This window comes from Carassius carassius, chromosome 45, assembly GCF_963082965.1.
Source record: "Carassius carassius chromosome 45, fCarCar2.1, whole genome shotgun sequence".
Taxonomy (NCBI): Eukaryota; Metazoa; Chordata; class Actinopteri; order Cypriniformes; family Cyprinidae; genus Carassius; species Carassius carassius.
Genome location: NC_081799.1, coordinates 12976292 through 13004248, shown reverse-complemented (window position 1 = coordinate 13004248; position 27957 = coordinate 12976292). Strand labels below are relative to the sequence as shown.

Here is a 27957-nt window from a genome sequence, read left to right as displayed (position 1 = left end):
AAATCACTGCATCTGCATAAACCACATTATTGCCATAATGATATAGTGACCAGAAACAAGTTTAAAAATCAAGTCTTTAAATGTAGAGAACTCAGTTTCTTGCCCTAATCAAAATGGTTTGCGACATATAACAAATCGTTTAGACACAGTCAAGTCTTTCATAACTGAGCTAAAGCTTTCAGGCGTTTATGTGATGAAACAATAAAGTAGCCTACTGCGGCTTTAAGAGGTTTCTGAGGATTTGCCGGACATTGAGGAAGTAAAGGGGTGTAAACACAAACCCCAAACTCTCTCACTGCCATACCTGGTAAGTACGGAGTAGATATTCAAGACACCTGCAAAATCTCCACATCACCAAGACTGAAAGGTAAGATTTTTTCTTGTGACTGAGTTTATTTAGCTTGTCTTAGGCTATTCTTCAGATTTAGTAAGGACTTTGATTAGATAAGTCAATTATGCAGTAGAATACATTTAATTTTGCTTTCGTTACGGTAGCTTTAGAGGAGCTTAGTTTAGTTTGGTAATGTTTTAACCTGAACATCTCTAAATATTTGAAGTTTATTCGATGGCTGTTTTTTTTTTCATTTTTGAACGCTGTCACAAACAGCACTCGTTACATAAAACAAAGGATAAATTAGATTAGACTGTTATGCTTTTTGGAAAAACGTTTATACATTTACAACCCCGTCTTGAACAAGTATTTAAGTCAAAACAAAAGTATTTTTAGTATCAAACAACAGAAAAGTTATAGCTAGTCAGAGCACTATACATTGTGAACACAAGTCACTTTCGCCCGTATCCATAGCAACAGAGCGTTTTATTTTATTTCATCATTTTAAAAAGCTTTTCAGATCAAAACGAGATAGGATTAACTCTTTTAGATTAGATTAATGTTTGAATTACCATGCATGCTTGTTGACATGATGTTTGTGTGCACAGGTCTGAGTATGAGCGCACAAAATGTTGGATCCAGGGATGGACATCAGGCTTTCAGGTAACATGCTAAATCACTGAAAGGAACCCCTCTTCACTTCAAAATAACAAGAATGACAAGAGTGTGGTGAAAGAAATAGGACTCAGAGAACTGAGATTTGAGAAGTGAAAGGCGTTCCATGTGTTCAGTTTGGTTTATTGTCCAGCATTACTGAGTTTCTTCTTGCACGGTAACCAAATTGTGAATGTTTGCGTTTCTCTTAAAAGTTGTACAATTTGTCACAAGACCAGCTGCCTGTCTTTATGCACCTGCTCTTTTTCTTTCTCTCTACTGCTGAATGCTTTCTAAGAATTTGCATGTGACTGTATTATTTAGCAACAGGATGGAAAGATAGTTATCCTGCATTTCAGAATTATTGTTATTTTAGACTTATTTATTAGTTTTTGTTTAATTAGTAAACATTTTCTGAATTAAAAGAAAAAAGTAGCACAAATTGGCAAAAAAATACAAATGTTGGTAAATGAACACTGAACAGACTTTTACAAATATTTAGTTTTATAATGAAACATTTTACTTAAAATTAAAGTAATTTGTTAATAAATATATTTAAACAATTCTAAATAACATAAACATTAATACTATGATTAAGAATCTGTTTATTTTGCTATGACAGAGAACGTACTCGGTTACTAACGTAACCTCGGTTCCCTGAGATGAGGGAACGAGTACTGCGTAAGCTAGCTTACGCTATGGGAAAAGGTCCCCTTTTCTCGAGAATTTGAAGCCAAAAATTATCCTTAATTTTTAAATAATGTAAAACGCAGTGCTGCAGCACAGCAGACCTGAGCGAAGCGGCTCGCGCGCTTATTGGCTGTGCTGTGGCAACTGCAGCAACCTATGGTGAGGCGGCGGAGAGGAACGAACCAATGGGGGCGCTTCGCGCCCATTGGACGTCAGAGCGCGCCAAAATAGGCGTGGCTGGAACTATATAAGCCACCGCTTCGCCATAGGGATCAGGTTTTAAATCGACCGAAGCGATCACCCGGTCCGAGCACATAGCATGGCAGGTTACGCAGTACTCGTTCCCTCATCTCAGGGAACCGAGGTTACGTTAGTAACCGAGTACGTTCCCTTTCGAGAGTACTCTCGTACTGCGTAAGCTAGCTTACGCTATGGGAACACAATGTAAAACGCCGTGCGTGCTCGGGAACTTCGACCTGTCACAGCCCGAGGCGAGAGCCCGGGGCTTTATAGCAGGAGAAATCCCAGTCCCAACAGCCAACCTTAGTGAGCTTTATATAGGGAACGAAAAAAGGGGGACGTGATAAGGCTTAGCACGTCTATATAGAAAGTACCCTGGCCTGCAGGGCAGGGACTTGCAGATTATAGAATCTAATAAATGTGGACAGAGAGGCCCAGCCTGCCGCCGCACAGATATCATCCAGTGGTATCCCGCAGGACCACGCCCATGACGAGGCCATACCTCGGGTGGAATGGACTCTGATGCCGAACGGGCAGTGAAGGCCTTTAGATTTGTAAGCCAGCGAGATAGTGTCTACTATCCATCGCGATAGGCTCTGCTTCGTGGTGGCGAGACCTCGGGTGCGCCCACCAAAGCATATGAAGAGCTGGTCCGACCTCCTGAATGAGGCGGAGCGCGCAATATAGGTTTTGAGAGCCCTGACGGGGCAGATGAAGCTCGCGTTGCTTTCGTCGCTTTGCGAGGAAAGGGCTGACAGCGAGATGACCTGTGCTCTGAACGGTGTTGAGAGCACCTTGGGGACATAGCCGTGTCTTGGTCTGAGAATGACTCTGGAGTCATTAGGCCCAAACTCGAGACAGTCAGCGCTTACAGATAGCGCATGTAAATCCCCCACTCGCTTGACTGAGGCCAGAGCCAGTAGAAAAGCGGTTTTGAACGAAAGAAGCTTCATATCGACAGACTGAAGCGGTTCAAAAGGGGGGCCCTTTAAGGCCTCTAGGACCGTAGACAGGTCCCAGGAAGGGATTGAAGGGGGTCGGGGAGGGTTCATCCGACGAGCTCCCTTAAGGAAACGAATGACCAGTTCGTTTTTTCCCAGTGATAGGCCGGCCACCGGAGCATGAGAAGCTGCAATGGCTGCCACATACACTTTGAGCGTAGACGGGGATCTGCCCGCATCTAAACGCTCCTGTAGGAAGGAGAGTATCTCCGTCACGTCACATAAGTGAGGGTCTAGGTTCCGTGTCCCGCACCAGGTGGAGAACTGGGCCAATCGAGGGCCAGCGCGTCCCTGCTCTTTGAAAAATATATTGGGCAATGAGCGTTGTCTTCTGAGGCGAAGAGGTCGACCTCTGCCCTGCCGAAGATGCTCCACATCAACTGAACCGTTTGTGGGTGAAGAGACCACTCCCCAGGGGGAACATTCGCCCTGGAAAGCATGTCCGGGCCCCGGTTCAGGATGCCAGGTACATGCGCTGCCTTTAGCGAGCGCAGATTGTAATGTGCCCATGTCAGAAGACGTTCGGTCAGGGTGTGCAAGGTTTTTGACCTGACACCACCCTGGCGATTTATGTAGGCCACCACTGACATGCTGTCTGATCTGACCAGAATGTGGTGGCCCTTTAAAAATGGGAGGAAAGCTTTCAGGGATAGTTCGACCGCTATCATCTCCAGACAGTTTATGTGTAACAGTCGCTCCGGGCTCGACCAGAGGCCGGAGGCAGACCTGCCCTTGTACAGGGCGCCCCAACCGAGGTTGGATGCATCTGTCGAGACTACTTTCCATTTCGAGACAGCGCCCGTGCTTACGCCTAACTGATACCAGTTGGCTATTTTCCAAGGGGCCAGAGCTGTGATGCAGCCGTGGGTCACCTTGATGCGCGTGCGGCCGGAAATCCAGGCGCGCGCTGGAACACGGTCTCTCAGCCAGCGTTGTAGTCGGCGCATGCGCAGCAGGCCCAGTTTGAGAACCGCAGAGGCTGATGCCATCAGACCTAGCATTTCTTGAAATCGTTTGAGCGGGTAAAGAGACCCGGCTTTGAACGACACGGCTAGATGCTGAATAGTGAGAGCGCGCTGTGACGTCAGACGCGCTGTACACGTCACAGAGTCTATGTCTATCCCCAAAAAGGAAATCCTCTGGCTGGGAGACAGAGCGCTCTTGACAGTGTTGATCGTGAGACCCAGGCATTCTAAATGGCTGAGGATCCAGGATCTGTGTGTCGTCAGTAGTTCCTCGGAATGGGCTAAAACTAGCCAGTCGTCGAGGTAGTTCAATACTCGCACTCCCCGCATTCTCAGGGGTGCGAGAGCGGCATCCATGCACCGTGTAAACGTACGGGGCGCTACGGAGAGGCCGAATGGAAGAACCATGTACTGATAAGTCTGCCCCTCGAAGGCGAATCTCAAGAATGGCCTGTGATGAGGTGCTATTTGAATGTGAAAGTAAGCGTCTTTCAGATCCACTGAGAAAAACCAATCCCTCGGGCGAATTTGCGCGAGTATTTGTTTGGTAGTTAACATTTTGAACGATCGCACCATAAGCGCTTTGTTCAAACGTCTGAGATCTAGGATGGGTCTGAGACCGCCATCCTTTTTTGGTACGAGGAAGTAGCGGCTGTAAAAGCCTGACTCGCGCTGCGCAGGGGGGACAGTTTCTATCGCCCCTTTTGCAAGAAGGTTTATCAGTTCGGCGCGAAGGACGTGTGTCATTTCGCTTTTCACTTTCGTTTCGACCACGGCGCGAAAGCGCGGCGGTCTGCGAGCGAACTGGAGCGAGTAACCTCGTTTTATTATATTCAAAACCCAATTTGATATGCCGGGGATGGCCTGCCATGCAGCGGCTCGTGCGGCTATGGGTTGAATGTGCTTCGGGCACTGGCCGCCTGTTATGAGGGGACCTGTAGCTCGAGTATGCTGTGCTTGGGACACTGTGGTGACAGCGCTTATTTGTAGGGTTGCGCACTGAGAAGTGGGCACGCGCGCTACATTTAGAGCACCTCCGGCGCGAGCAAGAAGGTGGGCATGAAAGGGGACCCGAGTGTGTTTTTGTGACACTTGGGGGAGTGTGTATACATGTAGGGGTGCGTACTGTGTAGTGGGCACACTGCCTACATAGAAAAAGCTCTTTTTGTGCTTTATTGAGGTCGCCGTGAAAACAGCGTTTGTGTGCAGGCGTGCGTGCATTGTAACAGGCTCGTTTACTGCAGTATAGACATCTCCAACCGCCTTTAGTGAGGGGATTGGAGGAAGTATGTGAGGTTTCTTGTGTGGTGGTCCGGCCGCAGCGGGACTTAACCACGGTCTTTTCAGCACGAAGGTCAGGAGGGCTTCGGAGGCTCGAGGTTCAGCACAATCCTGGGCCGAGGTCCCCGTCTCTCTGGCGGTTTGCGGCTCGTAGAGCGAGAGCGGTGCTGGGTTTTGGTCGCTGGGCGAGACTGTAAGTCTGGCTGCGATGGCTTCGAGGTCTGAGGGGGCGGCGCATTTCTACGGCGTCCCGCAGCAGAGCTAGAGCGTTTCGGCAGGAAGTGTCTCATTGCTTGTGACGTCTTCTGAGCCTCTGTGAAGCGTTCAGCGAAACCATTAACCGACTGGCCAAAGAGGCCGGAAGGCGAGATAGGAGAGTCAAGAAAGGCGGATTTGTCGGCGTCTTTCATCTCCGTGAGCGTGAGCCAGAGGTGTCTGCGAGACACCTCTGGCTCGCTGTCTTCTCCGGAGAAGACAGCGAAGTGCAGGTGAGATCGCTGAAGGAGATGAAATCTGATCCCTATGGCGAAGCGGTGGCTTATATAGTTCCAGCCACGCCTATTTTGGCACGCTCTGACGTCCAATGGGCGCGAAGCGCCCCCATTGGTTCGTTCCTCTCCGCCGCCTCACCATAGGTTGCTGCAGTTGCCACAGCACAGCCAATAAGCGCGCGAGCCGCTTCGCTTAGGTCTGCTGTGCTGCAGCACTGCGTTTTACATTATTTAAAAATGAAGGCCACCACTGACATGCTGTCTGATCTGACCAGAATGTGGTGGCCCTTTAAAAATGGGAGGAAAGCTTTCAGGGATAGTTCGACCGCTATCATCTCCAGACAGTTTATGTGTAACAGTCGCTCCGGGCTCGACCAGAGGCCGGAGGCAGACCTGCCCTTGTACAGGGCGCCCCAACCGAGGTTGGATGCATCTGTCGAGACTACTTTCCATTTCGAGACAGCGCCCGTGCTTACGCCTAACTGATACCAGTTGGCTATTTTCCAAGGGGCCAGAGCTGTGATGCAGCCGTGGGTCACCTTGATGCGCGTGCGGCCGGAAATCCAGGCGCGCGCTGGAACACGGTCTCTCAGCCAGCGTTGTAGTCGGCGCATGCGCAGCAGGCCCAGTTTGAGAACCGCAGAGGCTGATGCCATCAGACCTAGCATTTCTTGAAATCGTTTGAGCGGGTAAAGAGACCCGGCTTTGAACGACACGGCTAGATGCTGAATAGTGAGAGCGCGCTGTGACGTCAGACGCGCTGTACACGTCACAGAGTCTATGTCTATCCCCAAAAAGGAAATCCTCTGGCTGGGAGACAGAGCGCTCTTGACAGTGTTGATCGTGAGACCCAGGCATTCTAAATGGCTGAGGATCCAGGATCTGTGTGTCGTCAGTAGTTCCTCGGAATGGGCTAAAACTAGCCAGTCGTCGAGGTAGTTCAATACTCGCACTCCCCGCATTCTCAGGGGTGCGAGAGCGGCATCCATGCACCGTGTAAACGTACGGGGCGCTACGGAGAGGCCGAATGGAAGAACCATGTACTGATAAGTCTGCCCCTCGAAGGCGAATCTCAAGAATGGCCTGTGATGAGGTGCTATTTGAATGTGAAAGTAAGCGTCTTTCAGATCCACTGAGAAAAACCAATCCCTCGGGCGAATTTGCGCGAGTATTTGTTTGGTAGTTAACATTTTGAACGATCGCGCCATAAGCGCTTTGTTCAAACGTCTGAGATCTAGGATGGGTCTGAGACCGCCATCCTTTTTTGGTACGAGGAAGTAGCGGCTGTAAAAGCCTGACTCGCGCTGCGCAGGGGGGACAGTTTCTATCGCCCCTTTTGCAAGAAGGTTTATCAGTTCGGCGCGAAGGACGTGTGTCATTTCGCTTTTCACTTTCGTTTCGACCACGGCGCGAAAGCGCGGCGGTCTGCGAGCGAACTGGAGCGAGTAACCTCGTTTTATTATATTCAAAACCCAATTTGATATGCCGGGGATGGCCTGCCATGCAGCGGCTCGTGCGGCTATGGGTTGAATGTGCTTCGGGCACTGGCCGCCTGTTATGAGGGGACCAGTAGCTCGAGTATGCTGTGCTTGGGACACTGTGGTGACAGCGCTTATTTGTAGGGTTGCGCACTGAGAAGTGGGCACGCGCGCTACATTTAGAGCACCTCCGGCGCGAGCAAGAAGGTGGGCATGAAAGGGGACCCGAGTGTGTTTTTGTGACACTTGGGGGAGTGTGTATACATGTAGGGGTGCGTACTGTGTAGTGGGCACACTGCCTACATAGAAAAAGCTCTTTTTGTGCTTTATTGAGGTCGCCGTGAAAACAGCGTTTGTGTGCAGGCGTGCGTGCATTGTAACAGGCTCGTTTACTGCAGTATAGACATCTCCAACCGCCTTTAGTGAGGGGATTGGAGGAAGTATGTGAGGTTTCTTGTGTGGTGGTCCGGCCGCAGCGGGACTTAACCACGGTCTTTTCAGCACGAAGGTCAGGAGGGCTTCGGAGGCTCGAGGTTCAGCACAATCCTGGGCCGAGGTCCCCGTCTCTCTGGCGGTTTGCGGCTCGTAGAGCGAGAGCGGTGCTGGGTTTTGGTCGCTGGGCGAGACTGTAAGTCTGGCTGCGATGGCTTCGAGGTCTGAGGGGGCGGCGCATTTCTACGGCGTCCCGCAGCAGAGCTAGAGCGTTTCGGCAGGAAGTGTCTCATTGCTTGTGACGTCTTCTGAGCCTCTGTGAAGCGTTCAGCGAAACCATTAACCGACTGGCCAAAGAGGCCGGAAGGCGAGATAGGAGAGTCAAGAAAGGCGGATTTGTCGGCGTCTTTCATCTCCGTGAGCGTGAGCCAGAGGTGTCGCTCTAAAACAGCGAGGCTTGCCATGCTTCGGCCGATCGCTTGTGCTGTGGTCTTTGTCGCACGCAGGGCTAGATCAGTAGCGCTGCGGAGATCTTTAAAGTCATAGGTATCTGGGGCAGACTCGTCCAGGTTACGGAGAAGTCTGGCCTGAAAAACCTGCAGCACAGCCATGGTGTGTAGAGCCGAAGCAGCTTGACCAGCGGAGGTGTATGCTCGGCCAGCGAGAGCTGAGGTGGTGCGGCACGGTTTGGATGGATGCACAGGCTTCGACCGCCATCCTGCGGCTGAGGGCGGGCAGAGGTGTGCAGCAATTGCCTCCTCGAGAGGGGGGAGGCTCTCGTAACCCTGGTCTCGGGCACCGTCGACAGAGGAGAGCGCTGACGAGACAGAAGTTTTCAAGTGTGCGGAGAATGGGGCTTTCCACGACTTCGTGAGTTCATCGTGAACTTCCGGGAAGAAGGGGGCGTTTCTTTGCGGAGGGGCCGAAGGGCGCCCCTGCAAGAACCATTCGTCCAGCCTGCTTTTAGCAGGCTCGTCTGGAGGAGACCAGTCGAGCTGAAGGTCGCTGACAGCCCTTGTAAGCACGCGAGTAAGCTCCGCGTCGATATCAGCGCGTTGTCCGGTGCAGCTGGGGGCTGTAGAGGGGGGGGGGTCCGCAATGGAGCCCGACCATTCCTCACTACTGGACGCGGCGAGAGAAAGGCTGTCGTGTCTGTCCTCTTCCGCCTCAGGCGCTCCGAAGGAGAAGGGGGCGCTGGTGAGCAGAGACTGGCGCTGCTCGTCCACGAAGAGGACAGGCGAAGGAGAGAGAGCGGGCGAGGCACGCGGGGAGTGTTCCGGCGTGAGCTCGCGTGTAGCAGTGTGCTCAGGCATTCTCTGATCGCGGCGTTTCTTACGCGGCACTTGAGAGAGAAGAGGCGGAGCGGGTGGAGCATCGTGGCTGGTTTGAGCTAATCGAGCCCGCAGGGTCGATATAGCCATGTTGTCGCACTCAGGGCAGCCGCCCTTGGAGAGTGCGTTTTCAGCATGCTCGCGGCCCAGGCAGGAGACACAGAGGATGTGGCGGTCCTCGCTGGGCAGAGGGCCTCGGCAGGAAGCGCAGGCCCGAGGCATTTGAAACAACGCCTCGAATTTTGGAGAAAAAAGTGTGATGCAGCGGCAAACACACTAGCTTTATAAAGGATATAGTCACGCCGGATGGCGCAGCAGGAAGCGAGTGCTGAAGGCGGCGTCGAGATGAAGCACGAGCCGACGTCCTCAGATCTGCGTTGCAGTGCTATCCCGCTGAGAGGCTTTTCGACGGCGTGTAGAGGCTTCTCCGGAGAAGACAGCGAAGTGCAGGTGAGATCGCTGAAGGAGATGAAATCTGATCCCTATGGCGAAGCGGTGGCTTATATAGTTCCAGCCACGCCTATTTTGGCACGCTCTGACGTCCAATGGGCGCGAAGCGCCCCCATTGGTTCGTTCCTCTCCGCCGCCTCACCATAGGTTGCTGCAGTTGCCACAGCACAGCCAATAAGCGCGCGAGCCGCTTCGCTTAGGTCTGCTGTGCTGCAGCACTGCGTTTTACATTATTTAAAAATGAAGGATAATTTTTGGCTTCATATTCTCGAGAAAAGGGGACCTTTTCCCATAGCGTAAGCTAGCTTACGCAGTACGAGAGTACTCTCGAAAGGGAACCACAGTTGATAACTCTGTTCAATGGAATGCAACCTCCCACATTGTAGTTTAATTTAAAAATAGGAGGTTAATTCAACTCCGATATAGTTGCATTTGCCTTCAAGGTAGTAAAATTGTACTCTCTTTTAGAGTTAACTTAATGCAAGTTTGTTTTCAAAGTTTGGCATATGCTCTCACATCTTTAAAAAATGATTGACCTTATTGATTGATTGATTTTCGAGTCCAAGAAATATTCAAAGTGTTGAGGCCAGTTCTTACATAAAGCAGATTAACATCGGCCAACATTTACTTGTGTCGCTCAAGACCTGCAACAATACATGCAGTGATTTGGAGATCAGGGCTGATAGTGATTTTTGCATTTTGTATTTCCGGCATCATTCACATGGCTCTGTACTGCTCCAGATTACACTTCATAATCTCCTTAACACATGCTTTTACTCACACATCCATTCAGGCAACAAGATGCAATGAGAACATGTAGATCAACAAAAAGGGAATGATAAACTTCTGTTTCTGAGTAGATCTGAGAAATATGAGTCTTGGAGCATGTAGGCGTGCCTTGAACAAAACCTGGAATATCTGCCTCTGCTGAACCTAAACCAGCTCTTGGACACCTACAGTCATGGCCAAAAGTTTTGAAAATTACATAAATATAAGTTTTCAAAAAGTTTGCTGCTAAACTGCTTTTAGATCTTTGTTTCAGTTGTTTCTGTGATGTACTGAAATATAATTACAAGCACTTCATATGTTTCAAAGGCTTTTATCGACAATTACATGACATTTATGCAAAGAGTCAGTATTTGCAGTGTTGGCCCTTCTTTTTCAGGACCTCTGCAATTCGACTGGGCATGCTCTCAATCAACTTCTGGGCCAAATACTGACTGATAGCAACCCATTCTTTCATAATCCCTTCTTGGAGTTTGTCAGAATTAGTGGGTTTTTGTTTGTCCACCCGCCTCTTGAGGATTGACCGCAAGTTCTCAATGGGATTAAGATCTGGGGAGTTTCCAGGCCATGGACCCAAAATTTCAACATTCTGGTCCCCGAGCCACTTAGTTATCACTTTTGCCTTATGGCACGGTGCTCCATCGTGCTGGAAAATGCATTGTTCTTCACCAAACTGTTGTTGGATTGTTGGAAGAAGTAGCTGTTGGAGGGTGTTTTGGTACCATTCTTTATTCATGGCTGTGTTTTTGGGCAGAATTGTGAGTGAGCCCACTCCTTTGGATGAGAAGCAACCCCACACATGAATGGTGTCAGGATGCTTTACTGTTGGCATGACATGGGACTGATGGTAGCGCTCACCTTTTCTTCTCCGGACAAGCCTTTTTCCAGATGCCCCAAACAATCGGAAAGGGGCTTCACCGGAGAATATGACTTTGCCCCAGTCCTCAGCAGTCCATTCACTATACTCTCTGCAGAAGATCAATCTGTCCCTGATGTTTTTTTTTGGAGAGAACTGGCTTCTTTGCTGCCCTTCTTGACACCAGGCCATCTTCCAAAAGTCTTCGCCTCACTGTGCGTGCAGATGCGCTCACACCTGCCTGCTGCCATTCCTGAGCAAGCTCTGCACTGGTGGCACTCCGATCCCGCAGCTGAATCCTCTTTAGGAGACTATCCTGGCGCTTGCTGGACTTTCTTGGACACCCTGAAGCCTTCTTTACAAGAATTGAACCTCTTTCCTTGAAGTTCTTGATGATCCTATAAATTGTTGATTTAGGTGCAATCTTAGTAGCCACAATATCTTTGCCTGTGAAGCCATTTTTATGCAACGCAATGATGGCTGCACGCGTTTCTTTGCAGGTCACCATGGTTAACAATGGAAGAACAATGATTTCAAGCATCACCCTCATTTTAACATGTCAAGTCTGCCATTCTAACCCATCAGCCTGACATAATGATCTCCAGCCTTGTGCTCGTCAACATTCTCACCTGAGTTAACAAGACGATTACTGAAATTATCTCTTTAATGACAGCAATGAAATGCAGTGGAAAGGTTTTTTTGGGATTAAGTTAATTTTCATGGCAAAGAAGAACTATGCAATTCTTCTGATCACTCTTCATAACATTCTGGAGTATATGCAAATTGCTATTATAAAAACCTAAGCAGCAACTTTTCCAATTTCCAATATTTATGTAATTCTCAAAACTTTTGGCCACGACTGTAGACATCTGAAGCCAATACAATAGAGAATCAAATAATAAATCTACTCACCTCAGCTGATCTCTTGGATGAATCAGGCTTCAGATGATCAGTTGTTTTGGGAGAACAGCAAAAAGATGTCGGACACATTTGATGTTCCATGTGTGCACTCTGACAGTACGTCCACCACGACGTCTTCTTCATCTCGGGTGGTCCTACACCAGAGGCTCGCTCAGTTGCTCGTCTGCTTGGAGGATCTCAGCTCAGATGATGAGGCAAATGAGGAAGTGTCCTGTACGCTAGACGAAGCCTTCTACCTCTGTGGAAAATACACCTGCAGAGAGTCCTTCAGGTGTACCGAGTCATTTAGACTTGTGTTGAAGTGAAAGAAAATGTGGATTTTGTTGGTGGTTTGCCAGCAAGTTCTTTGCATTTTTATCTTTAATTTTATAATTTTCTCAAATGTTTTTCTCAGATATTCAAATCATAGTTTATTCACTCTTGTTCAGGCTGCACATGGTCACATGGAATGTTGGCACAGCAGAGCCACCAGCTGATGTGAGGTCATTACTGCAGCTTGACTTGCAGCCGGCTGTTGACCTCTTTGTGATTGGGTGAGTTAACGTCACCTGAATCACATGATCAGCAGATTTACGCTATAAAAAAAACTAAAAAAACTAAACAATGGGTTGTCAATTTAACATGTAACCTGATACACTACCTTTTAAAAGTTTTGGTTTGGCAAGAGTTTAAAAATGTTTTTGAAAGTAAAAAATACAGTAAAAACAATAATAGGCCTACTTTGAAACATCATTAAGATTTAAAATAACTGTTTTCTATCTTCAGGGTCACATGATCCTTCAGAAACCATTCTAATTGATGATTTGCTGATTTGGTGCTCAAGAAAGATCTTGTTGTTATAAATGTTGTACACAAAAATCTTTTTTTAATGATTTTCTAATGATTAATGGTTTTGATCATTTTAATGTACCCTTACTGAATAAAAATTGAATATTGAAAATATTGAATAACATTTTTTAAAAACATACTGTATGTTCTTTCTAGTAAAAAAAAAAAATCACATTACTTTACTTGTTACCGTACTTCTCGTTATTTTTGTGTGTGACATTTACTAAATTGTATTTATTTCTGAGTGAAAAAAAATACATATACACACATAAATGTGTATATATAAATAAGTATATATGTGTGTGTCATGTTCTTTCTACTTAAACAGTTCACATTACTTATCACTTGTTGTTACTTTTCATTTTATATATTTTTTCTGTGAAATTTACTAGCATTTTCTAAATTAAAATTATTTCAAAGTAAATCCTACACCAAATATTTTTTCAGAATATATATTCTATGTATGAGACGGAATTAATTTATTCAGTTGGTAAGTTTGCATTGTGTTTGTGCTCTAGTCTACAGGAAGTGAATGCCACTCCAGTGCAGTATATCTCTGATCTAATTTATGAGGACTCATGGAGTCACCTTCTCATGGATACTCTGGCACCAATGGGATATATCAAGGTAGAGAATAAAAAAAAACTTCCCTACATATGTTTATATGCAGTTGTAACTGTTACAAAAGAATAGAGAGACAAAATCAGGATGAGCCATCTCCTCATTAAGCTTGTTAAGCTCCATTGTTCGCTGCAGACCATTGAAAACACTAGAGGCATTGTTTGACACCAGCACATTTGTTTACCATAACCACAGATTTGATGTGAGCCCGTCCCATTCTGGCTTTCATGACTAATTAGCTCTGATTAAAAAAAAAAAATGAATTATACTTTGCCAAAAAAACTAAGGAATTTCCAAGACCGATCTCCTTATTTTCTTACATCGACGTACCAAGGACTCTTATCCATTCCAAGCTCAAATAACATGTTCCCTATCAAAAGCTACTCTCGCTGCTGCGCTCAATAGCGCTAATGAGAACATTCTTTGTTCGACCGGTTGTGAAGCATGTGTCAAACACGCCAAGAATTGGCTTAAATAACCTCGGCAGGTGACGTCACTGATAACGTGCACCTGCAGGTTATAAATAGACGTGAAACGGAAACATCCTCAGGTTTCTTTGTCTTTAGAGACCGCATTGTGTGTGTGTGTCACGCTGATGAAAGTATTAGTTTAAAAGGAAGCATGTTGAGAGTAAAAAAAAAAGGGAAAAAGAAAGTTCTACTATTCTTGCTGATTCTATAAGAGATGCGTGCCTCGCTCTCCATGGCCGATCTATGAAGAGAAATCACATGTTTATTGTTTGAAAAAAAAAGAAAAGAAAAAAGGCTGCTTTCGCGTTCTAGAGCAGCAGTTGTAAGCACCGCAGTTCACTTCCTATCCACGCTATGCTCTTTGCTCTCACGAGGAACGAGCTGCTTCTCGCTCATTAAGATCGCGCTCCGATCTGGAAGATTGGACGGTTCTCGCGCCCACCTCCGAAGCTGACCAGGCACTTCTTCGGATTGGGCAGAGGCTGCTGTAGCTCTAGCTTCTGCTGAAATGGACATTGAGAGTGCTCTCTCCTAGCACTCCTCTCGCGATTATAAGCACATGAGGAGTTACTAGGTGGTGACTAGTGCAGTGACCAGATTAAAGCCTTAAAATTAGATTTTGTACATTATGATTTCATAGGTGAGAGAGACACTATCTCTCCCCTATTGGAGCAACATCATTTAAATAAAAAATGAATAAAAATATAAATAAAGAAATTATGATGAAATGATGATGATGAATAAAATAAATATATATAATATATATACGACAACAATTACTCCCTGCCAAGCCACGTACTGTAGCAACATCTACACTTGGATGGAACGCATTTCATGCTGTGGGTCAGACTAGTGCTGCCCTGCACACCATGGGTTCTGCAGGCGTATCAGGCTGATCTAAAAAAAAAAATTTGAGTGCCAGGAGGAGACTTTTAATATGTTTCTCACTCACTGTGCTCAAGTGTCGGTGCTGTCAAAAAATAAATAAATAAAACAGTCCACACCTGATCCAGCTCCTCTGGGGTAGAGAGAGAGAGAGTGTGGCGAGTTGTGCGCCCCCTCATAAGACTGGGGAGCAGCTTGTAGCACTTGGCAGCCGCAGATGGAGCTGGACTAAGGTACGGTCATCACGACCAAAGCAAGGGCCTTAAGCTGTGCCCAGGACAAAGGGTGTGTCCCCTCAGGGAGGGCCCTGGAAAATTCCATCAGAATTGTAAGGCTCCTTCCGGTGGTGGTGGAGGTTGTTCAGTGATCTCCTAAGGGTGCCATTAGGAGATCACTGAACAACCTCCGCCACCACCGGTGTTTCGGAGGGCAGTGGCCTCCAGTGAAATGATATATGCTCTGTTGCTTCCTGCCACGTTTCAGGACACCAGACATCTAACCCCCCCCCCCCCCCCCCCAACAAACAAAGTGTCAAAACTAGTGCCCCTTTCGGAGAAGCTGGCAGCGTGGAAGCTACTGCCAAATATCTCCCCATGAGTCGAAAGAACTGTACTGAAGGGCTACAGGATTCAGTTTGCACATCTTCCTCTGCGTTTCAACAGCGTGGTCTCCACCTCTGTGAAACCAGCATGTGCATATCTGTTGACACAGGAATCACAGACTCTGCTGGTCAAAGGGGCCATAGAATGTGTTCCCCTGCCAGACAGAGAGTCAGGCTATTACAGTCGGTATTTCTTGATTCCCTAGAAAGACGGGGGGGCTGCATCCAATCATAGATCTAATGGACATGTATTTTCATTTTGAAATATTGCCACAACTCAGGAGGTTCCTGAGGTTCGCTTTCGGGGGCGAAGCTCATCAGTATCAGGTTCTTCCATCTGGCCTAGCTTTGTTATCCCGCACTTACACAAAATTCATGGATGCAGCTCTGGCTCCTCTACGACTCCAGGGCATCCACATTTAAAATGTATATAAACGACTGGCTGAATCTGACCCAGTCTCAAGAGCTTGCGCTTCGACATCAACATGTCGTCCTAGCTCATCTCGAATCTCTGGGGTTGAGACTCGACGCCAAGAAAAGCGTTCTCTCTCCTGCTCAGAGGACAATGTATTTGGGTGTGGTATGGGATTCGATCACAATGCGGGCACAGCTGTCTCCTGCATGTGTCGAATCCATTCTAAACACCTTAAAGAACATCAAGCTAGGCCAGAAAGTCACTGTTCATCACTTTCAGAAGGTTTTAGGTCTCATGGCAGCTGCATCCACGGTGATACCTTTGGGCCTCCTGCACATGAGATCGTTTCAGTTGTGGCTCAGAGCCAGGGGATTTCATCCAAGGGCCAATCCCCAGAGGCAAATATGTGCCAGGGGCTTCGTACCCTATCTATGTGGTTCAGACCCCAGTTTCTGACTTTGGGTCCCACTCTAGGTCCGTCTTGTCATCGCAAGATGCTAATGAAATACGCTTCCCTCATGGGCTGGGGAGCGGCCTTAGTTGGCTGTCCAGCCCAAGGGATCTGGAGAGGTCATCTTCTCGAATTGGCACATCATTTGCCTCAATGAAGACTGTATTTCTGGCCCTGAAATACTTCCTCCAGCAGTTGAGAGGCTACCATGTCCCAATGCGGGTGGACAACACATCTGTAGTCTCTAACATAAATCGCCAGGGCGGACTGCAGTCGCGCCGCTCGAACGAGTTAGCACACCAGGTTCTGCTTTGTGCACAGGACAAGTTCCTGTCCCTCAGGGTGATTTACATTCCTGGGCATATGAATGTGGGAGCGGACTTGCTGTCCAGACAAGCTGTGAAACACGGGAAATGGAAACTCCACCCCGAAGTAGTGAGTCAAATCTGGGAAAGATTTTAAGTAGCAGAAGTGGACCTCTGTGCTTCACAGGAGATGGCACAACGTCCTCTCTACATCTCTCTGACTCATTCAGCTCCCCTGGGTCTGGACGCTATGGCCCATGCGTGGCCCAGACTGCATCTTTACGCCTTTCCTCCGATTCCTCTGCTCCCGGGAGTCCTGGCCAAGGTCCGTCAACAGGGGTCTCGCCTCTTACTGATAGCGCCCCGTTGGCCGACCGGAGTTTGGTTCTCAGATCTAATATCCCTCCTCGATGGCTCGCCATGGGCGATTCCAGTCAGGAGAGATCTTCTCTCTCAGGCACAGGGGACATTATTTCATCCCCGGCCTGAGCTCTGGAACCTTCACGTCTGGCCCCTGGCCTCCAGGCAAACAGTTTCACATTGGGTGAGGGATGCTCCTGCTCAAGTGTGTGATGCGGCAGGTTGGTCCTCTCCGCACACATTTGTCAGGTTCTATAGTTTGGATGTCCATACTACTCATTTTCAAATACTTCTGTCCTCCGGCATTTACAACACCGGAGCGGGAAAGACTTCACTTACAGTACGTGCTCTTCTATATTTACTCCCACCGCACTAGCCAGTGGCGTAAGTCAGAGCAGCTTTTCATAAGCCGTGGGGGCCGCAGTCAGGGGTGCGGCTGCCACCAGGCAAACAGTTTTACATTGGGTAAAGGTTGCTATTGCCCTAGCCTATGAGGCGCGTGTTCAAACTTCGCCTCTAGGAGTTAGTGCCCATTCAACCAGTGGGGTTGCATCTTCAATGGCTTGAGCAAGAGGTGCGCCCTTGCAGCAAGTGTGTGTTGCGGCAGGTTGGTCCTCTCCGCACACATTAGTCAGATTCTATAGTTTGGATGTGGATGCTACTCTGGGCCCTTGAGTCCACATCCCAGAGTCATGTCTGAGACCTCTTCGATGTTTGTGCGCACACACTACACAACCTTGGGGGTCCAGACACTTACAGTGCGGCGGCGTTGGTATTCTCGTTCCCATTAGCTCTATTGAGCGCAGCATCGAGAGTAGCTTTTGATAGGGAATGTCTCGGGTTACTTGACTGTAACCCTGTTCCCTGAAAAAGCGGGAACGAGATGCTGCACCTCAATGCCGCACTGTCGACGTGTCTGGACGTCTTTTCCGACAGAGAGGTTACCTGAGGATGTTTCCGTTTCACGTCTATTTATAACCTGCAGGTGCACGTTATCAGTGACGTCACCTGCCGAGGTTATTTAAGCCAATTCTTGGCGTGTTTGACACACATGCTTCACAACCGGTCGAACAAAGAATGTTCTCATTAACGCTATTGAGCGCAGCATCTCGTTCCCACTTTTTCAGGGAACAGGGTTACAGTCAAGTAACCCGAGACATTTCCTCTTGTTTTCTTTCACTGTGTAAGGCCTAATATAGCTCTCTTGCAGAGAAACCTCCTAAAATCCTCTTTCTGTGATGCTGTCGGTTTTGATGTGGAGGTCAGAGCGGCGTGTGACATTTGTTTTGAGAAATGCACTGAAGCTTTGACATATAAAAAAGGCTTTTATTTTTGCTGTCCTCAGGTGACTTCAGTGAGGATGCAGGGTTTGCTGCTGATACTGTTTGCAAAGCAGGTCCACCTGCCTTTCATCAGAGACATCCAAAGTACATACACCCGCACAGGCCTGTTTGGATACTGGGTATGGTATAGCCTTTACATCTTTACATTTACACTTACCGTTATACACTAATTTCATTGAAAGCATTTTCCTGCAAAACTGACATATTTATTCTGCTGTTCAAAGGTTTACATTTTATAATATTTTTTAAGTCTCACACACATATATATATATTCCTGTGATGGCATAATAGCATAGTCTTCAACGTCATATTGATCAGTTTAATGCATTCTAGCTAAATAAAGGTATTAATTTCTTAAAAAAAGGTAAAAATAGGTAAACATAAAACACCTATCCTTGAAGAGGTATGAATATGTGAGTATGACACGGGGGTTTACTGTAAGAAGTTTCAGCTGGACTAATGCATTTTTATTTATTATCACAGGGAAATAAAGGTGGTGTGTCTGTGCGTTTCTCATTCTATGGTCACATGCTGTGTTTTCTGAACTGTCATCTGGCAGCTCATATGAACTACGCCCTGCAACGCATGGACGAATTTGAATATATACTTGACAGACAAGACTTCGATATGTACAACACACCACAAGTGCTTGACCACAAGTGAGTGCTACTGTATGTTGGATGAAGTTTGCTCATGTTCAGGCTTTCTCACATACTTCATGGTTCCCACATTGCTGTTGTTCCCGCATATCAGACTCGTTTTCTGGTTCGGTGATCTGAACTTTCGTATCGCTGACCATGGGATGCACTTTCTCCGCTCCTCAGTCAACAATAGCCGATTTAACCTGCTGTGGAACAGAGATCAGGTCAGACAAACACACAAACAAAGATAGCACATATACTGTACACACTCTTATGAAGACAATGGCTCTTTAGCATGCTGATTATAAATTATATATATTTTATTCCAATAAAGTAAAAAAAGTGCATTAATATTCTATTCTATTCTATTCTATTCTATTCTATTCTATTCTATTCTATTCTATTCCACTGATTTCTGGCTCTTAGTTGACCATGATGAAGAAAAAAGAACCTATTCTGCAGGAGTTTGAGGAGGGACCGTTGTGTTTTAAACCTACGTATAAGTTTGACCGTTTCTCTGAGACTTACGATACAAGGTACATTCGCACACTTTACATGTTATAACACAATAGAAATGCACTATTTTCAATGCATGAAAGTGGAAACAGTCTTAGATCTCAACTTCCTGAAAGTCTATTGTGTTTTCTTAGAAGAAATTCATGGTCGTTCTTTCTGCACACAGAGCACCGAGGACATGGTTTGGCTTTGTGTAAGAAATGCTAAGAAATATTTGTGTTTGTTGCATAACCTTATCTCCACCTTAAGCACTATCACCCAGAATTCTTGTCACTCATCATCACATCCCTGTAAAACACTGCACTCTTCTCACTCAGCTTTCAATCTTTGCATAATCTCCTGTCAGGTGCTCCAGTAAGCATTTCTGTCATGTCTACACAAATGTAATGCTGTGATCTGTGTTTTTTTCTGTGTGCCAGCTGCCATCAGCTTTGAAGACATGTATGTTGTCGTAGTATGTCTGCTTTGAAGATGAGCTGACCATGTAGGATGTTTGTAAGAAGGGAATTGTATTTCCCAACAAACATAAATGGCTGAATATAGGAGGTCTGCCGCACAACAGAGTATTTGAAACTGTGTCTGTGTACTAAAGTGTCTTCAGCACAGATCTTTTTCTCATTTAGCTGTCACCTGTTGTCTGAATTGTTATATGGGTAGTGAAATATGTTTGGGAAATGGTGTTTTGCTGTCTCCAATAGAAAGATCAGCTCAAACTTTGAATTTCATTTCAAGATTACTAATCAAGGTGGAAAAAGTGAAATAGGGATTTTCTGAAAAATGCAGGAAATCATGTATAAACCAATCACTCCATTCGTCCGTCCAGCCCTTCCATCATATTTAATACATGACCACACATCCATGAAATGCTGTCAGTGTGTCATTGGGCTTTTAACAGCTGTCACGGAGAACTGCTTTGCACCTGTCACATAACATGTACCATATCCGAGTGTAGAAAGCATGTTTCACTCTGATATGCTGGTGTTTGATGCATTTGCATGTTTCATATTGTAGAAGTAGATCACAGCATATCAGTTGCATGCCTGCAAGAAAATGGGAATTTCAAATGGAATTCTCATCATACAACTACAGCACATCTATCTATCTATCTATCTATCTATCTATCTATCTATCTATCTATCTATCTATCTATAGAAATATCTAGAAAAGTTGGGGTAGGCAAGGTTTTATATGTTTTTAAAAGAAGACTTTTAAACTTAACAAGGTTGCTTTTATTTAGTAAAAAAAGAAAGTACAAACAGTAAAATTGTTAACAAATATATATTTTCGGTTTTAACATTTTTAAAATGTAATTTATTCCTGTGATGGCTAAGCAGAATTTTCAGCATCATTACTCCAGTCTTCAGTGTCACATGATCCTTCTGAAATCACTCTAGTATGCTGATATGTTGAAACTAATAGACTTTTTATCAGGATTCTTGATGAATAGTGAATTACATCAATAATGAATAGAAATAGCAGCAAAGAAGAACAGCAATTTTAATTTAATTTAACCAATTTAATGCATCCTTGCTGAATAATTAGTATTAAGTTCTTAATAAAAAGTATTAATTTCTTTAAAATAAAATTACCCCTTACTGACCCCAAACTTTTTTAGAGTATATAAACCAATATAATATAATAAGTTTAAGTTCTCCAAGACTACAATCTCACTCTTCAGTATTATTTTACATTGCTTCACTTTTTTTTTTTTCCATGGGTCAATGATTAGTGGTAAAAAGCGGAAGCCTGCTTGGACGGATCGTATCTTGTGGAGGATAAAACCCAAAGCTATAGAGACTGTGGATGAGTATAATTCGACATCATCATCAGCTGACGATGATGAGTATCCTATTAAGGTGACGCAGGACATGTACACTTGCGATGTCTCGTATGGGGTCAGTGACCACAAACCCGTCATTGCAACCTTCGATCTGGAGGTTTGAATTATGTATTCCAAGAACATTTAATCAATCATTTAACAAAGAGCTAATCAAATTGAAGTAAATGTGCTTAAACTATAATCATTAATAATTATAATTTTAAATATATCTACCTTTCAGTCTACATGAAATTTTAGTCCAAATTGGTCTTGAACTCTTCATGCAGATGAGAAAAAAGGTGGAGACGCCTCTAGTCACACTAACCGTGGAGGGACACTGGAGTGCAGATGAAGATGCCACATTCACCTACACCATTCTGGAAAAATTTGAGTCTTCAACCTGGGATTGGATCGGATTGTACAAGGTGAGAGGGAGACAGTCAAAAAAAGAAGTTGATGGATGAACAAAAACACCGAAAGAGACAAAAAGGAGATCTGCATCACAAAGCGGGTCACTAAATAGTGGTGATTTATATCTCTGTGTGCAGATTGGCTTCAGAAGTGCCTCCCATTACTCCACCTTCGCTTGGGTCAAAGATGATGAAGTGGCTGCCAACGGCGAAGTCGTGACGGTATGGCAGACTAAAAGTTTTGGTGCATATAGAGAAAATAATAAATATTAATAGAAATGTATATTCTGTTACATCTAAAATTACATTTGAAACTGTTGTGTGTATTTAAGTTGCATGATGCCAAAAAGTTGCCATACAAGCACTAACATGAGTGATGCACTTCCTGTTCAAGGTCCAGATGAATAAAAATGAGCTCCCCCTGCTGGCTGGGGATTATGTTCTTGGCTATTTCAGCACCAACATGCAAACCCTCATTGCCTTTAGTCCTACTTTCCTGGTGAGCTAATGCAAACTTACCTCTGTGTTAGCATTCGGCTGTACCTCTTTGTTCATCTGGTTTTTCTGGATCCAGATTCTCGAGTCTCGACTAGCTGTAATGGAGGGTCTGCTTCCTGAGAAAATCAACGGACATGAGAAGTAGCTGGATATCTTCTAACCTCGTGTGTAAAAATCACAACAGGATCTGATTTGAGATCATATTACATACATACATACATACATCTTCTTCCGCTTATCCGGGGCCGGGTCGCGGGGGCAGCAGTCTAAGCAGAGAACCCCAGACTTCCCTCTCCCTAGACACTTCCTCCAGCTCTTCTGGGGGGACACCGAGGCGTTCCCAGGCCAGCCGGGAGACATAGTCTCTCCAGCGTGTCCTAGGTCTTCCCCGTGGTCTCCTCCCAGTGGGACGCGCCCGGTACACCTTCCCGGGAAGGCGTCCAGGAGGCATCCGGAACAGATGCCCGAGCCACCTCAGCTGACCCCTCTCGATGTGGAGGAGCAGCGGCTCTACTCTGAGCTCCTCCCGGGTGACTGAGCTTCTCACCCTATCTCTAAGGGATCGCCCAGCCACCCTGCGGAGAAAGCTCATTTCGGCCGCCTGTATCCGGGATCTTGTTCTTTCGGTCATGACCCAAAGCTCATGACCATAGGTGAGAGTAGGAACGTAGATTGACCGGTAAATCGAGAGCTTCGCCTTGCGGCTCAGCTCTTTCTTCACCACGACAGACCGGTACATCGACCGCATTACTGCAGAAGCTGCATCGATCCATCTGTCAATCTCCCGTTCCATCCTTCCCTCACTCGTGAACAAGACCCCAAGATACTTAAACTCCTCCACTTGAGGCAGGAACTCTCCACCAACCTGAAGAGGGCAAGCCACCCTTTTCCGACTGAGGACCATGGCCTCGGATTTGGAGGTGCTGATTCTCATCCCAGCTGCTTCACACTCGGCTGCAAACCGTCCCAGTGCATGCTGAAGGTCCTGGCTTGATGAGGCCAACACGACAACATCGTCCGCAAAGAGCAGAGATGAAATCGTGTTGTCACCAAACCTGACCCCCTCCTGCCCCTGGCTGCGCCTAGAAATTCTGTCCATAGAAATCATGAATCATATTTGCCTGTGTAAACAGACCTTGCTCAGTTTGATTTTAAAAAGTGAAAACTGATTCTGTGAAACAGTCTGATATAATGAGTGTGATTTAAAATCTAAGGCTTTAAAATTTCTGTCTGTTCGCTAAATACGCCATATTTCTCCTTTTCATTCTCTCTTTATCCGTGGTTCTTCTCAAATGGTTGAGTCTGTTGTGAGCTTCTGTAAACACACATTGTACACTGTGCTTTTCTACTGTATTATGTAGTACCTGTATCTTCCTCTAGAGGTTTATGAAGCAATCACTGACTTTATTAGAGACACATCCTAACTCAGAATCTTATCCCATCTGTTTAGTAACCATGGTAATCCGACAGAGAACTGAGATTTTTATTTTTTTTTCTAATAAAATAAGAAGACAGGAAATTTCTGTAATACAGCCCATGGATTCTGTGGCTGCTAACTTCAAAGCTCTTTTGATTTATGTAGAAACTGATTGCACAAAGACCTTTCATGTTTTTGTTTTTGTATCAAATTTAATACTTATTAGACCGTAAAACTTATAAGAGTGTAGAAATCTCAGATTTTTAAAATAGGCCTGTATTTCATGCCAAATCGACACATAAATTGTGATAAAAAAGTGCTCAGTATTATTTTACATTAAGTTCTAAAAAACAATTTTAAATTTTTATTTTTATATGATATATTAAATAAATGATGTTGCATTTATTTTGCCTATTTGAAAGTGATGACATGATCTTTTAATGCACGTTGGTGCTGTGCTTCTTACAGTATTTCACTGTGTGTGTTTTATATGTCAGTGCCTGATACTATATAAAAGTATGCGGCTTTTCATTATTTATAACAATGGTTCGCCATCTGATTGTTAAAATGCCATTTAGTTTACACGCTGTCACTCTTTTTAGTGCTAAATTTATCTTTTATATGAGCAAGAGGCAGTTTTACTTCTTATTGTCTGCATTTGTTCATTGTGACATGCCTGGCCTATCTTTTTCATTGAATATATATATTATACTCTCTTTATCTTAGTTCATGTTAAATTTATCGTAACTGTCTTCTTGGAACAGTTGATTTGATGCTTTATGATTTGTGAGATGTATTAAAATCACGCAGTTGAGCACATTGGGATCGTAAGCAGTTTCATTAAAATATTAACATCTGCACATCTGTTTGTACTGTCAATGCATATTTATCTGTATACTTTCATATATAACTGTGAGATGAGTTGAAATGCTATTTTGAAGTAACTTGTAATTAACCTAAAATATTCCTTTAAGGTCTATCACACACATTTGAAGGTTAATTACATAGCTGGCATTAATTAGTGTGACACGAAGCGTGATTTTTCATCCAACAAAATCCAATCTCCAGAGTGACAATCAAACAAATGTTCTCCTCGATCTTTCTCACCATCATTATTTTCCTTTCCAGCTGTAGGTTTGCATGTTTTCGTAGCTCACTCCAGGGGGCGCTGTTTACTTGCTTATTGCTTGTTCATAACACACTGCTTTTGTGAAATACACGCATGCATACTCACTCACTCACTCACTCACAGAATATTACAGCATTACTATTGTTAGGAACACAGTACTCAGCACTAGATATATATTGTGGTTTTACCTCCAGGAGCATTTTCATGGATAATTACAGCAGCTATAAATCTGTCTGAGGCACCTGCAGAGCTCTTTGAGGAGGAGGTCATCAGCACATCAGAGAGAGAACAAGAACTCGCTAAAAACACACTGTGAGTCAGCCATTGATCATGAGCTATGAGACCGTGACACTAGAACAATTCTTTCTCGGTAAGACAGTAAATCTATATTTGGGACGGCAAACCCAGAAACATATTTTTTTTAAGGCACACAACTCTCTGAGATTAAGAAAAGGTGTAACAGGCCTGTCTAAACTCTGAAGATAACTGACCGATGGAGTTGGCTTTATATCAACTTCAAGTTATAAAAGATGTAGTTATGTATGAGTGTGCAGTTCTTATATCAGTTCAGTAAAAATAAAGACATTTTAGAAACCATATTGCCAGTCTGTTTTTGCACTGAATTTCCTGAACAAATTAGTGTTCAATTCGCTCTGATAAAGATGCGTGCTGATTGCAGTGTCCCTACATACAGGGTGCATCTCAATAAATTAGAATGTTTGAAACTTTAAATTCAATGAACACAGACTGAAGTAGTTTAAGTCTTTGGTTCTTTTAATTGTGATGATTTTGGCTCACATTAAAAAAAGAACACCAATTCACTATCTCAACAAATTAGAATATGGTGACATGCCAATCAGCGAATCAACTCAAAACACCTGCAAAGGTTTCCTGAGCCTTCGAAACGGACCCTCAAGTTTGTTTCACTAGGCTATACAATCATGGGGAAGACTGTTGATCTGACAGTTGTCTATAAGAATCATTGACACCCTTCACAAGGAGGGTAAGCCACAAACATTCATTGCCAAAGAAGCTTGCTGTTCACAGAGTGCTGTATCCAAGCATGTTAACAGAAAGTTGAGTGGAAGGAAAAAGTGTGGAAGAAACTTGTGAACATCACAAGGAATGGACTGAGGCTGGGGTCAAGGCATCAAGAGCCACCACACACAGAAGTGTCAAGGAATTTGGATACAGTTGTCGTACTCCTCTTGTTAAGCCTTTTGATTTATAGGATCATCAAGAACTTCAAGGAAAGAGGTTCAATTCTTGTAAAGAAGGCTTCAGGGCGTTCAAGAAAGTCCAGCAAGCGCCAGGATTGTCTCCTAAAGAGGATTCAGCTGCGGGATCGGAGTGCCACCAGTGCAGAGCTTGCTCAGGAATGGCAGCAGGCAGGTGTGAGCGCATCTGCACGCACAGTGAGGCGAAGACTTTTGGAAGATGGCCTGGTGTCAAGAAGGGCAGCAAAGAAGCCACTTCTCTCCAAAAAAAAAAACATCAGGGACAGATTGATCTTCTGCAGAAAGTATAGTGAATGGACTGCTGAGGACTGGGGCAAAGTCATATTCTCCGGTGAAGCCCCTTTCCGATTGTTTGGGGCATCTGGAAAAAGGCTTGTCCGGAGAAGAAAAGGTGAGCGCTACCATCAGTCCCGTGTCATGCCAACAGTAAAGCATCCTAACACCATTCATGTGTGGGGTTGCTTCTCATCCAAGGGAGTGGGCTCACTCACAATTCTGCCCAAAAACACAGCCATGAATAAAGAATGGTACCAAAACACCCTCCAACAGCAACTTCTTCCAACAATCCAACAACAGTTTGGTGAAGAACAATGCATTTTCCAGCACGATGGAGCACCGTGCCATAAGGCAAAAGTGATAACTAAGTGGCTCAGGGACCAGAATGTTGAAATTTTGGGTCCATGGCCTGGAAACTCCCCAGATCTTAATCCCATTGAGAACTTGTGGTCAATCCTCAAGAGGCGGGTGGACAAACAAAAACCCACTAATTCTGACAAACTCCAAGAAGTGATTTTGAACGAATGGGTTGCTATCAGTCAGGATTTGGCCCAGAAGTTGATTGAGAGCATGCCCAGTCGAATTGCAGAGGTCCTGAAAAAGAAGGGCCAACACTGCCATTACTGACTCTTTGCATAAATGTCATGTAATTGTCGATAAAAGCCTTTGAAACGTATGAAGTGCTTGTAATTATATTTCAGTACATCACAGAAACAAAGATCTAAAAGCAGTTTAGCAGCAAACTTTTTGAAAACTAATATTTATGTAATTCTCAAAACTTTTGGCCATGACTGTACTTGACTGGCCAGCAAACGCACCAGACCTGAACCCCAGAGGGAATCTATGGGGTAGTGTCAAGAGGAAAATGAGAATCACAAAACCAAACAATGCAGATGAGCTAAAGGCCACTGTCAAAAAAACCTGGGCTTCCATATGACCTCAGCAGTGCCACAAACTGATCACCTCTATACCACACCGAATTGAGGAAGTAATTAAAGCAAAAGGAACCCATACCAAGTATTGAGTATATGTACAGTAAATGAACATACTTTCCAGAAGGCCAACAATTCACTAAAAATGTTTTTTTTTTCTTATTAAGTATTCTAATTTGTTGAGATAGTGAATTGGTGGGTTTTTGTGGAATGTGAGCCTAAATCATCACAATTAAAAGAACCAAAGACTTAAACTACTTCAGTCTGTGTGCATTGAATTTATTTAATACACGAGTTTCACAATTTGAGTTGAATTACTGAAATAAATGAACTTTTCCTTTCCATGACATTCTAATTTATTGAGATTCACCTGTAGTGTTCACTGCTACGTATTCTTTGAGCTCTACTCGTTGAAGTTCACATGACAAAATGCGTTTATTTGGAACACACGCAGACAAAACTGAGAAGTTTGAGGTAGGCTACGATGAATACATATACTTCAGTAAATAAATACAATATAAACTAGGCTACCAAGGCCTACATACACCTGTGACTAATTAAACTATTAAACTCAATAAAAACAATAGAGTCTTAATGATTTTACTTTAGCTCTTTAACTTCAATGCTATGTCCTGAATGAACTGAGTGTTTTAAACAAATCAGTTCAGTGAATGATTCAAATGACTCACTCACACAGGCAGTTAACTGTGTCCTTCCACACAATGTTTCTGTAATTTATTTTTGGAACATTACAAGGAAAGGTGACCTTAATCAAAATTTTGATTTTAAGCTAGCTTTATTTCTGAAGGAAAAACTGGACCAGTATTAAAACTGAAAATTAATTACAGCATAAAAAATGAGTGTATACATGCACACAATTGTCCCCCCCCCCCGC

The 27957-nt window shown here is 44.8% G+C and overlaps 1 protein-coding gene across 2 annotated transcripts; it reads left to right on the top strand.

The window, feature by feature from the left end:
* Nucleotides 1-245: 245 nt before the first annotated feature.
* On the top strand, nt 246-22275 carry inpp5kb (inositol polyphosphate-5-phosphatase Kb). Of its 2 annotated transcripts, XM_059539186.1 has the most exons (14): nt 246-367; nt 940-994; nt 12336-12440; nt 13254-13362; nt 18189-18305; nt 18670-18845; nt 18940-19051; nt 19254-19363; nt 19510-19536; nt 21073-21280; nt 21450-21587; nt 21711-21794; nt 21967-22071; nt 22147-22275. In XM_059539186.1, exons 2-14 carry the CDS (start codon nt 948-950, stop codon nt 22213-22215), a joined length of 1407 nt encoding a protein of 468 aa, XP_059395169.1. In that variant the 5' UTR covers nt 246-367; nt 940-947; the 3' UTR covers nt 22216-22275. The 2 variants fall into 2 exon arrangements, with proteins under 2 accessions (XP_059395169.1, XP_059395170.1); XM_059539187.1 differs by lacking the exon at nt 19510-19536.
* Nucleotides 22276-27957: the final 5682 nt, after the last annotated feature.

Coding starts and splice junctions, on each gene's coding strand:
- inpp5kb (XM_059539186.1), top strand. CDS start 948: ATGAGCGCACAAAATGTTGGATCCAGGGATGGACATCAGGCTTTCAG. Junction 18,306..18,669: donor CAGGCCTGTTTGGATACTGG/GTATGGTATAGC, acceptor TTATTATCACAG/GGAAATAAAGGTGGTGTGTC. Junction 21,281..21,449: donor TTGCAACCTTCGATCTGGAG/GTTTGAATTATG, acceptor CTCTTCATGCAG/ATGAGAAAAAAGGTGGAGAC.